Source organism: Triticum dicoccoides, chromosome 2A (assembly GCF_002162155.2).
Source record: "Triticum dicoccoides isolate Atlit2015 ecotype Zavitan chromosome 2A, WEW_v2.0, whole genome shotgun sequence".
NCBI lineage: Eukaryota > Viridiplantae > Streptophyta > Magnoliopsida > Poales > Poaceae > Triticum > Triticum dicoccoides.
Genome location: NC_041382.1, coordinates 720,642,877 through 720,655,671, shown reverse-complemented (window position 1 = coordinate 720,655,671; position 12,795 = coordinate 720,642,877). Strand labels below are relative to the sequence as shown.

Sequence of the window (12,795 nt, the reverse complement as noted above, 5' to 3'; positions counted from 1 at the left end):
ACATATTGTCAGTTATAACCGTAACTGATTTCTTTTTAGCAGAGTTATAACCGTAACTGATGAAAGTGAAAAATGGAACACCAACACGGTTGGGCCTGAAGCAAAGTACGTAGCTGGCAACCAAAGAAGGGGTTTCTACTGGCTGACGTGTGCGTGGGTAGTTAGGAGGACGAGATCCTCTAACGTAGCAGCAACTACTGCAGAGGGACGTCGATGTCTAGCGCCCGTAGATGCCTCATCCGATGGCATGCAGTTCAAAAAAAAAAAGAGGATCTCGTTCCGTTAGGAGTGGGGCCCGGATTGCAGTGTGAGTTGCTGCGGTGTGTTGGTCATAACAATTTGGAAATGGTAGTGCCTATCCCAGCAAGAAAACGCCCACAAAAATTAACGGTCCACCGAAAACTAGCTAGCAATAGCGATCCACCAGGAGAAGAGAAAATCACCACATCGAAGATCAGAGCAGCGAAGCGCGCTTATGCATCTATTTACATATATAGACAGTGCGATCTACTACAGATAGGACCCCTGCAAGCTTACAGGAGAACTATACAAAAACTATACAAAAATATGTCCCAAGAAAAAGAAAAAAAAAGGGATAGCATCACAGATTCAGATCCACTGAACTACTCCACGGGGCTACCGTCTAGCCGTGGTTTATGTGCAGAACCTAATTTAATCACGACCAAATCCACACGGCATAGTAGGCAAGGATGGCGTTCTTCAGCCGCCAAAGCATCATGAGGAAGAACTGCATCTGGGCGTAGCAGAGGGCCAAATTCAGAGCCATGCCCAAGAGCTGACCTGCTGAGTGGACCTTCTTGCCAGGAAAGGTGCAGAACATGGAGCCCCATGACCAGCTGAGGCCGCAGGAGACGGCGCAGGTGAGCAAGAACATGGCAGCGGTGTACCCTCCCGGCATCCGGCTTGCGCCGCCAAACCCGATGTGGAACTCGACGATCAATGGAATCGCCATCTTGCAACAGAAAATGACAGTAATGGTTCATGTCAGCAGTTTGCGATGGATATATGTTAACTGGACCAGCATAAGAGTTTGGACCTCTTGGTTAGTTATAGTTACCTGGCAAAACACCATTAGGACAACGCTGACGGTTAACGTTGCCGCGCGACCGTGGTGTTTTGTCGTGAAGGCGGATCCAAGAATGCCGCATGAGTTCACCAGAATTATCACCACCTTGCTGAAAACTGCAGCTTTGCTCCTGGAGCTTGTTGTCTGAATCAGCATTGGCAGGAGTGAAGTGGTAGTGTTCACTCTGTTCATCTGCAAAAATATCTGCAGAGTCACCAGTGCTCCAACATAAGTCAGATAATGTCCATTTTTTGCCACGATGCTCCCAAGTGCGCTGAAATCATAGTTCTTTTGTATGTTCCATCCCTTGAAGCTGATCACCTTTGGCGCCGCATGCGCCTTAAAAATGGCGGTGCTACAAATACAATGAAGCAGCAAACGGACGTAATCGTACTTGCTACCAAGCAAACTTGGAAGGACGGACTGCTGACTGCACGACTTGTTACTCTCAATGATCGAATCACCCTGAAGGTTAGTTTCAATGCCGCGGATGACTTGCCGGTTATTGTTATGACTCTGAATGGTAATGTAACTACAGAGCCTTGCCATCAGAACACCAATGCCGACAAACAAAGGCAGGGATCTACACTGCCAACAGGATCGCAACATCATGGTGGACTGAACAGGTGCACCCTGCCACATTGAGGAGTGAGAACCCTGATTTAGGTGAGATAAACAAAAAAATATACATGTAATGCTCATTTAAAGGAAAAGGAAACAAATGTTTGGATCTTGAAACTTTGCAACAATCGAAGGTTGCGTGCATCAATCGATGAAGAGGCCGGGGGTTCTTCCCCCGTTTCCCTTTTTTCTTAAAGGAGTGGTGAGGTTCTCATAGAACACTAAAGAAGTCTTGATGCATATTGAGCTACTAACCTGGGAATGGGAGACGGCGCCTTTTTGCAGTATCCATCTGTCCAGCAGAGCTCTGTAGCGGATGATAATGGTCAAAATTGCGCTTCCAGTAAGGAGGACAGAGCGTTTCAACAAGACAGGCAGGTGCCCCATTTTGGGAGCGATGTAGCAGCCCAGCCTCGCATTCTCTGTTGACATGTCAAATATATGTGCAAAATCGCTGTACAAGGAATGCATCTCCGGCTTCTCCATGGCGGCGTTAGGGATGAACGGCGGCCAATATGACTGCATGCTGACCACGCCTACTTTGGCTATTTGTATTTCCAAATATACAAACTGTTGGACCTGCCTTTTGAAAAAAAAAGGCAAACAAATTCAGATAAATGATATATATAAATCCTTTAATTTAACTAATTTAAGTTAACAAACTAGAAACTACTACTACGTCTGTTCATTAATATAAGACGTTTTGGCAATTCAAATCGACGTCTTATATATTACTCCCTCCGTCTCGTAATATAAGACCGTTTTTTACACTAGTATAGAGTCAAAAACGCTCTTATATTATGGGACGGAGGGAGTAATGAACAGAGGGAAAAGGGTGTACTATAGTACTGGTCCAGATGAAGTGAATTTCTAATTTGATCCCTAATAAAATGCCACTGGGGTGTTTTTGTCCCCAAAAAGGGAAGGAAAAACTAGTGGCTGAGCTGCATCGACGAGTACAACGCTTGTCTCCTAAACATCGATGCGGAGTCATAAGAACCACATGCACATGCTTCTTTTTGTTTTTGCGGGGTACACATGCACATGGTTGCAGTCCAGAGTCCGAACAACTCTTTCTTCTAGGACCACCCTCGCGATCTGGAGACGAGCTTGCGTTCGCGAAAGCGATGTATCTCTCCGTTCAACAATTGTGCGCGAGGCGAAAACGACGTGCGGAGAAAATGCGTATTGACCGCCTATCCTACTCCTATCCCCACAGATCGACATGAGTCAGCGACTAGTTTTCAGAAACTGAAAAACATGTGCACCATCATGATATATACTACTCCCTCCGTTCCTAAATATTTGTCTTTCTAGACATTTCAAATGAATACTACATACGGATGTATGTAGACATATTTTAGAGTGTAGATTCACTCATTTTGCTCCGTATGTAGTCAATTGTTGAAATGCCTAGAAAGACAAGTATTTAGGAACGGAGGGAGTACTATATCAAGTAACAATATTAAGTATTGCGACTCATATTTCATGATTTTTACAAGGGTTATTCGTTTGTTTTTTCTAACACGAATTTCTGTAGTGAAAGAAATAATTTGTGGCACGAGCTCCTTCGAGATTGCTACAAAGGCAGGGATATCTATCAGCATATGGAACCGCAAAAAGACTAGTACGCCGCACTTGCATTCAAGACCATGACATCACGGACAAAGCCAGGAAAAAGATAAAGGCGAAGAGAGAAAAAAATACATTCTTCTCACCTGCTGCAGCGGGAGTGTTCCAGAGGCTACCGCCACCTACAAGCAACAGCGGCGAAGCAGCCCGCCCACTCGCGTCCCTGTCGCCACCCCCAACGCACGGACGCGGGCGCGGAAGACGGCCCCTCACGCCGGCGGCGAGCTTCCCCTCTGGTCCGGAGGGCGGCGAGCTCCGCAGCAAGAAACTGCGAGCTCGACCGGCAAAAGCGAGGCAGAGGACAGCTATCAGCAGGAGCGGAGCGGGGGCACATATGTATAGCAGCCGCAGCCGCGGGCGCGTCGCTGTAGGTAGTGCGGAACGAGGAGGAAAGAAATAATCACCTGCGCCGCGCGTCCCTCTCGCCGGACCTCGGGGGCGGAGCCGGAGATGATCGCGAGAACAAGGGGGGTGGAGAATGGGCGGAGGCGGGGAGGGGGGCGGAGGTGGACAGCGAGCGAGAGAGACCGGGGAGGGAGCAGCGTGGTTATCTCGCCCGCACCAGATGGCTCTGCAGCTGGTCACTGGGAGGGGTTGGAGTGCGCTGGTTTTCCTCCCTAGTGGGGTGGGGGCATCGGGTACTCTGCTGACCGCTGGCGTGATGTGGGGCGGGGGCGGGCAGATCTCGATGGGGGCGCCTCCCGGAAAGCGAGCGTGCCGGCTGGAGGCCACGGCGCCTGTGGAACGGACTTCTGTTGGCAGCGGGGGTACGTGTGGGTTTGCATGGGTGCGTGGCAGCGGTGAGAGGGGAACCGGATCCTCTGCCGTGCCGCTGGGCACGGCACAGGTACCGTGCCTTCTTACGACGACCCAGCGACGCACTGATATGGACTAGAAAAATAACAAAGCCCATTCACCCAGTCATCCAGCCCGATCTACCAAGCCGTTCTGGCGCCAAAATACGCCGCTCCATCGTCTTCTGGCGCCAAAACACAGAACAGAGCACCCTGAGCGCGCTAAGGCGGCCGATGCGGCGGAGCTTGCACTCCTCCCTCACGAAGCGTCGCGAGCACGTGCCGGCAGGTCAGTCGGAACGATTTGGTGATTCTTCCTTTGGGGCCGTCACATACCCTTGATTGATCGACCTCTTCTCTGAGCGCTCCGCCGGCCAGGCTGTGCTCCTACTTCGTCGTTCATACCAGCCAAGGAATTCCACCAGCCAAACCCTCCACACACTGTGAAAAGGTAATCCAAAAATCAGGTTGACCACATGCATAGATCATACTGTTAGTAACTAGATCCACTTCTCATTGATTCTCAGTGTTATATGTATTTCTTTTTGTAGCCTGCAATATTTGTTGGCCTCTGCCATTCTTCATTGCTCATCAGATGGAAAACCAGACCAGTACAAATTCAAACAAAATTGGTGAAGAGGACAATGAAGGAGCGAATAAGTAAGTCAAATCTGACAAGTACTATATTCAGTCTCCTCTGTTTAGAGTTCACACCAATTTCTGAATGGAAATATGGCAAAGGGCAGTACAGTATATGTATGTTGTGAACACTATGCTTTTGATGCAACTCAACTAGCAATCAAACATTTGAACATAAATTGCTCTTGACCTGCTCTTTTGTTTTTTGCGGGACAAGTGGCATACCTAGCTGGGCACCACAGATTGGTATGAGATTTAGCACTTTGGAAGAGGCCTGGAACTTTTGGGAGTATTACGGAGGTCGAATTGGGTTTGGTGTCAGGAAGAGGTATGCAAATCCAAGTAAGTTTGACGGTATAATCACATCAGTCAGATTCGTGTGTCGCAAAGAGGGACATAAGAAATCAGACAAAAGAGATCACCTGAGTAAGCAACCTCGAGCTGAAATTAGGACCGATTGCCTAGTTCACATTGGCCTTACCATAGACCGAGAAGTGGGGAATTATGTAGTTTTTGATCTTGTTCTCGAGCACAATCACAAGCTGCAATTGCAGGAAACATGTCATCTTTTGCCATCACAGCGGAAGATTTCTGAAATTCAAGCTTTTGATATTGAAAATGCCGATGAGTCCGGTATTGGGCCAAAAGCCGCACATGAGCTAGCTAGTCGACAAGTTGGTGGATCTTTGAATCTTACATACACTCCTCGCGATCACAAAAATTATTTGCGTAGTAAGCGGCAAAGGGGGCTAATTTATGGTGAAGCAGGGAGTATGTTGAAATATTTTCGGGATAGAACCATTGAGAATCAATCATTTGAGTATGCCATACAACTGGACTGCGAAGAACAAATTGCAAATATTTTTTGGGCTGATGCTAAAATGATCATTGACTATGCTCATTTTGGTGATGTTGTCACTTTTGATACAACCTTCGGAACAAACAAGGAGTATAGACCATTTGGGGTATTCCTTGGATTCAATCATTTCCGAGAAACCGTTGTTTTTGGTGCTTGTCTTCTATATGATGAAACTTTTGATTCTTTCCTGTGGTTATTTGATACTTTTTTGTCAACACACAACAAGAAGCAACCTAGGACAATATACACGGATCAAGACACTGCAATGGGAAATGCAATCAAGGATGTATTTACAGAAGCAAGGCATGGACTATGCACTTTTCACATAATGCAAAATGCCATCAAACATTTGTCTGCTCATTGCACTAAAGAATCAAATCTTATTAAGGATTTTAGCGCTTGTGTGTTCGGGTATGAGGACAAGGAAACATTTGTGGAGGCTTTCTACACCCTGAGAACTAAGGTAGAGAAGCAAACTTGGTTTGATAGCATCTATAAAGTAAGAGAAAAGTGGGCTGAATGTTATATGAGGGATGCTTTCACCTTAGGGATGCGAAGCACGCAACTAAGCGAGAACCTAAACAATGACTTGAAACTCCACCTGAAATCGGACCTTGACCTTGTTCGTTTTTTCAAGCATTTTGAAAGGGTTGTGAAAGGGAAACGAGACAACGAGTTGAATTCGGAGTATGAGTCCAGAGAGAAACTACCTAGAATCAAAATAACTACACCGATGTTAGTCCAAGCAAGTGAGGTATACACTCCTGGCATATTTGAAAGTTTTCAAACAGAGTATGTTAGATCTATAGCAGCCTGCAGTAAAGTACTGGATGGGGATTATGTATTTGCAGTGGCAGTTGGTAGCCTTCGCGGAGATCCAATATTTGAAGATGAGCGCACGGTTGTTGGTAATCCGTTGGAATAAACAGCCACATGTAGTTGTGGGCAATTTAAGAGAATTGGACTACTATGCGCCCATGCTCTAAGAGTTCTTGATTTGATGAACATTAAGTTGCTGCCACCAAATTATATTTTAAAGCGTTGGACTCTAGGTGCACGGTGTGGAACTATCCAAGATAGAAGTGGAAGGAATGTTGTTGAGAATCCAATGATGGATGCCATTCTTAGCTGTAAATTTCTCACACACAAATTTGTCAACTTAGCCACTCAAGCACTAAGCTCCCAGCCATGTCGTATTTTACTTGACAATGCACTTGATATCCTCACTAAGGAAGTTGAAGAGCAATTGAAAAAGGAACGTGAAGGTCACCTTGTCGAGGAATGTGATAACCAAGTGGTACCTCAAGAATCAAATCAAGATTTAAGTGATGCACGCCTAAAGAAAAAATCTCCACAGAAAAAAGGTTCGAAGCGAAAGTCAACTTGGATCGATAGGCAACACAAGAAATGGAAGACAAGGCTATCTGAAGATAAAGAGACAAAAGAATTACCTACGGCATGTTATTTATATCCTGAAAAATAATTACTTTGTTGACCTTTCAAATATAGTATGTTTGTATGATTGAATCTCTATGTTCATTTTGTTTCCAGCAACCAGAGAATGAGATTCAGCAACAAATGAAAGGGCGGAAAAGACCAACCAAAGCTAAGAAGACACAAGTATTTCCTACAATATGTCTTCCGTATGCAAAGATATTTACTTTCTTATCCATTCAAGTATAGTCTTTTACTTTGTTCTCCTTTTACATGTAGCAGCAAGAGAATGGAATCAAGAAAACCAACAAAGGAAGGAAAAAGGCTACGAAGACCACCAGTGCACATGACTTGCCTATGGGTTCCCGGCAACACAAAGATGAGACCCATTCATTGACAGAAAAAGATACTGGGAGCATTGAGAATGATTTTCATGGTTATGGATGTATTAAGAGTTACACTGAATTATTGATGGTATGCTTCATCCCATTTACCATTGTGCTTAACTTACCGTTTCAGCAAAATCGATGTTTTTTCTAACATGAGCAATCCTTTAATGATGCAGGGTTCTAGTGTCGAACAACTGTACGTAAATGACATGTTTCTATCATATCCCTTTTGTCATCAGTAGACTTGAAGATCCATTTTATCACAGGAGGAATTGAAGAGTGATGAATGCTAAAGATTGGATGGATGCTGCTGGTCATGCTGCTGGTCATGCATTCATTTTATCACATCTTATAGTGTTGGTCATGTACTAATTAGTTAAATCTGCCCTAGGGAAAACATGTGGAAATTCTAGTATTTTAACTTTTGTACTGCTCTTGAATTTGTCAATGCGAGACCAGCAGTTGATTAAGACTATTAAATGGAATTCACTTGGTTGTAACCTGCGCAGGTTGATTCTTCAGTTTCGTAGCAGGTTCAGTTTAGAAGAGTGTGATTCTTCAGTTTTGCAGCAGCTTTTTTCTTCAGTTTTGCGGCAGCTGTGAACGACTGATTGCATTAGGCAACGGCTGGGTAGATGGGCTTTCTTGACCCATGTCAATGCGTTCGCGTTATTTTTCTGGCCCATATCAGTGCGTCGCTGGGGTCGTCGTAAGAAGGCACGGTACCTGTGCCGTGCCCAGCGGCACGGCAGAGGATCCGGTTCCGGTGAGAGGAGGGGCGGGGGAGATGCGTCCGGGCAATGGCAATGGCGACCGTCCGTCCGGGGCTTTGGGAGTTGGGCACTTGGCATGCGCGATGGGCGTGAGGCTTGCCAGAGCCGTGGAGGGGTCAATCATGGCTTTTTTTAGCATCAGTACAGACATAACCCTTCATATACACGCGCATACATTCACCCCTATGAACGCACACCCGCACACCCTATCCCTATGAGCATCTCCCACTGAAAGCGTATCGTCGGAATTCGTGAAATAAATTCAGGATAAATGTGAGCACCAGGATTTGAACCCCGATGGATTTGGAATACCACTGTCCACCTAACCATCTCAATCAGAGATTGGTTCGCGGGGTCAATCATGGCTGGACTGGATTTTATGGGTATTGTATTTCGTGGTGGTTGGTTATATTTTTATTGTACAGTGCAAACTATTCCTAGTACAACCAATGATTATTTGCCGTCTAAATATTAGATATGTGTATCGATGTGCAAGCTAAAGCCACCCATTTGATTATTCTTTCATGTATACGCCAAAAGCATACCTTTTTATTATTGATAGAAGAAAAAAGAGTACGGAGGATACAACGCTTGACACAAATATGAATGTGAAGAGGCATGATGTCCGAAGCAGAGAGAAAAGGAATGCTCCGCCCAAACAAATGATACAACATGACTAAACCCACTAAGCCCCAAACAAAAGAGGCAACCGAAACCAACAACATGTTCAACATCACCAAGGTCATCCGCGGGAACACCGCGAGCGAGCAAGATGGCGCCTCATGTAGGAGAACGACAATGTGACATCATCTCCATCTGATCCGAAGAACTAAGCCTAGGGTTTCCCTTGAGCTTAAAGAGGGGCGAAAATAAAGACCATGTCAGTGCCACCAAAAAGGGAAAGGACGCGTGCGAGTGTCGCTGCTACCAACATCGGCAATCCAAGCAGGGATTTTTCTTGGCCTGAGTATGAGAAAACTCATAGCCACCAAAACGGGAACCAGCTATGAGGAAGTAAAGTTGTTGATCGGAACCGCCACTGCAGGAGAGGGTGGGGCTACATCTGCTACCGGAAGGTGGCATCGGGTGCCGCCGTACATACAAGCATTCGATCTGGTGCAAGGTGAGGCATGGAGGAGGACATCGTTCGGGAGGAGGCAAGTCATGGAGAGTCGGAGCAGGGGAAGCGCCGGCGACAGGTGACACCGGCGACCAAGGAGCTAGAGAGGACGTAGCTCCGAGCCACCGGGGCCAGAGCCGCCAGGATGCTAGCCAGGCGATGACGCTGGAAAGGATGTAGCTATCGAATCGTTGGGACTAGAGCCGCATCGGTATAGATGTCGGCAAACCATGGACGCTGGAGGATTTTTCGAATACATGGCCAACATTTTTTCTATACACATTTGTTGATCAAATGCCTGCTTAATATATTTTTAATAAATGCTCAATATTTTTTCAATGCACAATTACCATTTTTAAAATGTTTGATTAAATTTTTTAAAATACTTGTTTAACATTTCTTAAATTCTTGATTAACATTTTTTAAATGCGTAATCAATTATTTTCACACACAATGTATATTTTATGTATACATTTTTCATATACATCAAAAACATTTTCTCTATACACATATTACATTTTTCAAACGCTTGGTTAACATTTTTTCAAATGTTGTATGTAATGTATTTTTATAATATATTTATTTAGAATATTTTAAAGTTTAAAAAAATGAAAATGAAAATAAAAATGTAAAGGACGCGGAAAAGCAAGGCTGTGGTCTCCCGAGCCGGCCCATATTGCCCTGCCCTTCACGCGAGGCTTCCCTGATATAGGGGCTCCCTGCATGCACATGCACGAGATCTCGAAATCATTAATTAAGAAGTACTCGTTGCAAAGATCACTCGCCATTTGTCGTAACCTGGGAATTTCCTTTTTTTCGTAGATCTGTTTATTCAAAATGTTTTATCTCTTAAATCATGCGTCCAAATCTCGAACCGCTTTCACCGTTGGATTTCCCGCGTCGAGATCTTCAAAACTAGATTCTATGTTGATACGTTTTGACAAACTTTTTTTTCATGAAAAAAATCGGACGAAAAAACCGACCAGGAACACGAGGTTTTTTCCCTTTCAGAAAGAGGCACGCCAGTGCCTCTCACGAAATCACAAACCGTGCCTCTCGCAGAAGAAAAAATATGGCTCTCGCGGAAGGAAAAAGAAGAAGAGAAAACGTATTTTTTTTTTCATTTCCGAGAAGGCACGGCCGTGACTCTCGTGAAAGCACAACCGTGGCTCTTGCGAAAGCAAAACCGTGACTCTCGTGAAAGAAAAAAAACATAAACACGTTTTTTCCTTTCCGAGAGGCACGGCCTGACTCTCGCGAAAGCACAACCATGCTTTTCGCGGAAGCAAAACCATGACTCTCGCGAAAGAGAAAAAAAAACAGAAAACACATTTTTTTTCGTTTCCGAGAGGCATGGCTGTGACTCTCATGAAAGAAAAAAAAAGAGAATACATTTTTTTCATTTTCGAGAGGCACGGCCATGACTCTCGTGAAAGCAAAACTGTGCCTCTCGCGGAAGCAAAACCGTGACTTTCGTGAAAGCAAAACTGTGCCTCTCGCGGAAGCAAAACCGTGACTCTCATGAAGGAAAAAGGAAAAAGAAAAACACGTTCTTTCGCGTAAAATAATTTTTTTCAATTTTTTTTGATTGCAAAGCTAAGGAAGACCGGTGGAAAATCAAAACGTCGAAAAAACCCAAAAAAAACCGTTTAAAAAGCCGAAAACACATGTGAAAAAATAAAAAATAAAATCGGAAGGAGCGCCAAGAGCACGACACGTGGCGAATGGCTGAGATCGTGCCAAGTGGCACTGATCGTTGCGAAGCTCCCGAAGGAGCGCTCGTTAACTAGTTGCTCTCATGAGATCTCCTCTTCAACGACTTACGCGCCGGTTCTTACCGGGCCTCGCAGCAGCCTCGCGTGGGCCGGCCCAAACTAGCACGTTTCGTAGTTGCGTGTTTCGTTCGTTCTTTTTTTGTGGTGTTTGTTCCTTCCTTCACAAAACTGAAAAACTAAATGGATCTGAGATTTATGAATTTGAAAGCAGATCGTGAATTTCAAAAGTTCATCAATTTTGACACAAATTTCATGATATTTGAAAAAAGTTCATTAGACTTGAAAAAAAGTTCACTGGATTATAAAAAAGTTCATCAAATTTGAAAAGGTTCACCGGATTTGAGAAAAATGTTCATCGGATTTGCAAAAAGTTCATCTGATTTGGAAAAGGGTCACTAAATTTGAAAAAAAAGTTCATCAAATTTTCAGAAAAGTTTACCTATTTGAGAAAAAAATTCATCGAATTTTCAGAAAAGTTTACCGAATTTGAAACAAAAAGTTCATAAAATTTGAAAAACATTTGTTGAATTTGAAAAAAAAATCATCAAGTTAGAAAAAAATTGAAAATTTTTGAAAAAAAAGGTCATTGAGTTTGAAAAAAATTCTTTGAATTTGACAAAACAATATCTATTTCTGCAGAAAAAAATCATGAAGAAAAAAGGTTTCTTGAACTTGGAAAAAGAAAGAAAAGGGGAAAAAAAAAGAAGACAAACACACGAAAGAACAAAAGGAGAAAAACATCTATATCTATACCAATATAAAAAGACCCAAAGGGGCAGATCGGATTAATCTCGGCTATCAAATCATGTCAATCCAACGACCTAGACTGCTTCAATATCAAACGCTCAACACGTTTAATGTATAATTAATTTCATGCCAAATATAGTGCTAATCACATAATAACACGTAAATAATATCCTATTTAATATCCGCATACACTTAATATATTTCCAAATTAACATACATTGCACGTACACATTGACTAGTGTAAGTAAACACAACAACTAAAGAGAAGAAAAATAAAAACGGGCGGCCCAAACGCGATGAGTGGGTTTGCACTAAAGGCGCCGAATAGGATTTGGATGCACGCTCTGCCGCAAGCCTGCATCAAAGCAGTTGCACGTTGTTTTTGAGAGGATAGATGCGGCTAATGATTGTACCAGCATATAATTTAAATTAAATGCCTCAAAAAAATTAAAATTAAAATACACATAGTTTTCAAATGAAATGTATAAATTATTGGGGAACGTAGTAATTTCAAAAAAAAAATCCTACGCACACGCAAGATCATGGTAATGCATAGCAACGAGAGGGGAGAGTGTTGTCCATGTACCTTTGTAGACCGAAAGCGGGATCGTTAGCACAACGCGGTTGATGTAGTCGTACGTCTTCACGATCCGACCGATCAAGTACCGAACGTACGGCACCTCCGAGTTCAGCACACGTTCAGCCCGATGACGTCCCTCGAACTCCGATCCAGCTGAGTGTTGAGAGAGAGTTTCGTCAGCACGACGACGTGGTGACGATGTTGATGTTCTACCGACGCAGGGCTTCACCTAAGCACCGCTACATTATTATCGAGGTGGACTATGATGGAGAGGGGCACCGCACACGGCTAAGAGATCAATGATCAATTGTTGTGCCTCTAGGGTGCCCCCTGCCCCCGTATATA

At 44.0% G+C, this 12,795-nt stretch overlaps 2 protein-coding genes across 3 annotated transcripts; one reads left to right on the top strand and one right to left on the bottom strand.

Moving 5' to 3' along the window:
• Nucleotides 1-433: 433 nt before the first annotated feature.
• On the bottom strand, nt 434-3,990 carry LOC119356586. 2 transcript variants are annotated; one of them, XM_037623565.1, is made up of 5 exons: nt 3,745-3,990; nt 3,427-3,608; nt 1,964-2,291; nt 1,079-1,720; nt 434-973 (listed from the first exon to the last, which is right to left on the bottom strand). In XM_037623565.1, exons 3-5 carry the CDS (start codon nt 2,231-2,233, stop codon nt 677-679), a joined length of 1,209 nt encoding a protein of 402 aa, XP_037479462.1. In that variant the 5' UTR covers nt 2,234-2,291; nt 3,427-3,608; nt 3,745-3,990; the 3' UTR covers nt 434-676. The 2 variants fall into 2 exon arrangements, with proteins under 2 accessions (XP_037479462.1, XP_037479463.1); XM_037623566.1 differs by having other exon boundaries at nt 1,964-2,287.
• A 1,589-nt stretch (nt 3,991-5,579) lies between these two features.
• Nucleotides 5,580-7,925, top strand: LOC119352068 (protein FAR1-RELATED SEQUENCE 5-like). Its single transcript, XM_037618807.1, has 4 exons — nt 5,580-6,386; nt 7,184-7,252; nt 7,346-7,540; nt 7,632-7,925. Exons 1-4 carry the CDS (start codon nt 5,655-5,657, stop codon nt 7,695-7,697), a joined length of 1,062 nt encoding a protein of 353 aa, XP_037474704.1. The 5' UTR covers nt 5,580-5,654; the 3' UTR covers nt 7,698-7,925.
• Nucleotides 7,926-12,795: the final 4,870 nt, after the last annotated feature.

Coding starts and splice junctions, on each gene's coding strand:
- LOC119356586 (XM_037623565.1), bottom strand. CDS start 2,233: ATGCAGTCATATTGGCCGCCGTTCATCCCTAACGCCGCCATGGAGAAG. Junction 1,721..1,963: donor GCGCCGTCTCCCATTCCCAG/GTTAGTAGCTCA, acceptor TCAATGTGGCAG/GGTGCACCTGTTCAGTCCAC. Junction 974..1,078: donor TCCTAATGGTGTTTTGCCAG/GTAACTATAACT, acceptor TTCTGTTGCAAG/ATGGCGATTCCATTGATCGT.
- LOC119352068 (XM_037618807.1), top strand. CDS start 5,655: ATGATCATTGACTATGCTCATTTTGGTGATGTTGTCACTTTTGATACA. Junction 7,253..7,345: donor CCAAAGCTAAGAAGACACAA/GTATTTCCTACA, acceptor TTTTACATGTAG/CAGCAAGAGAATGGAATCAA. Junction 7,541..7,631: donor GTTACACTGAATTATTGATG/GTATGCTTCATC, acceptor TTAATGATGCAG/GGTTCTAGTGTCGAACAACT.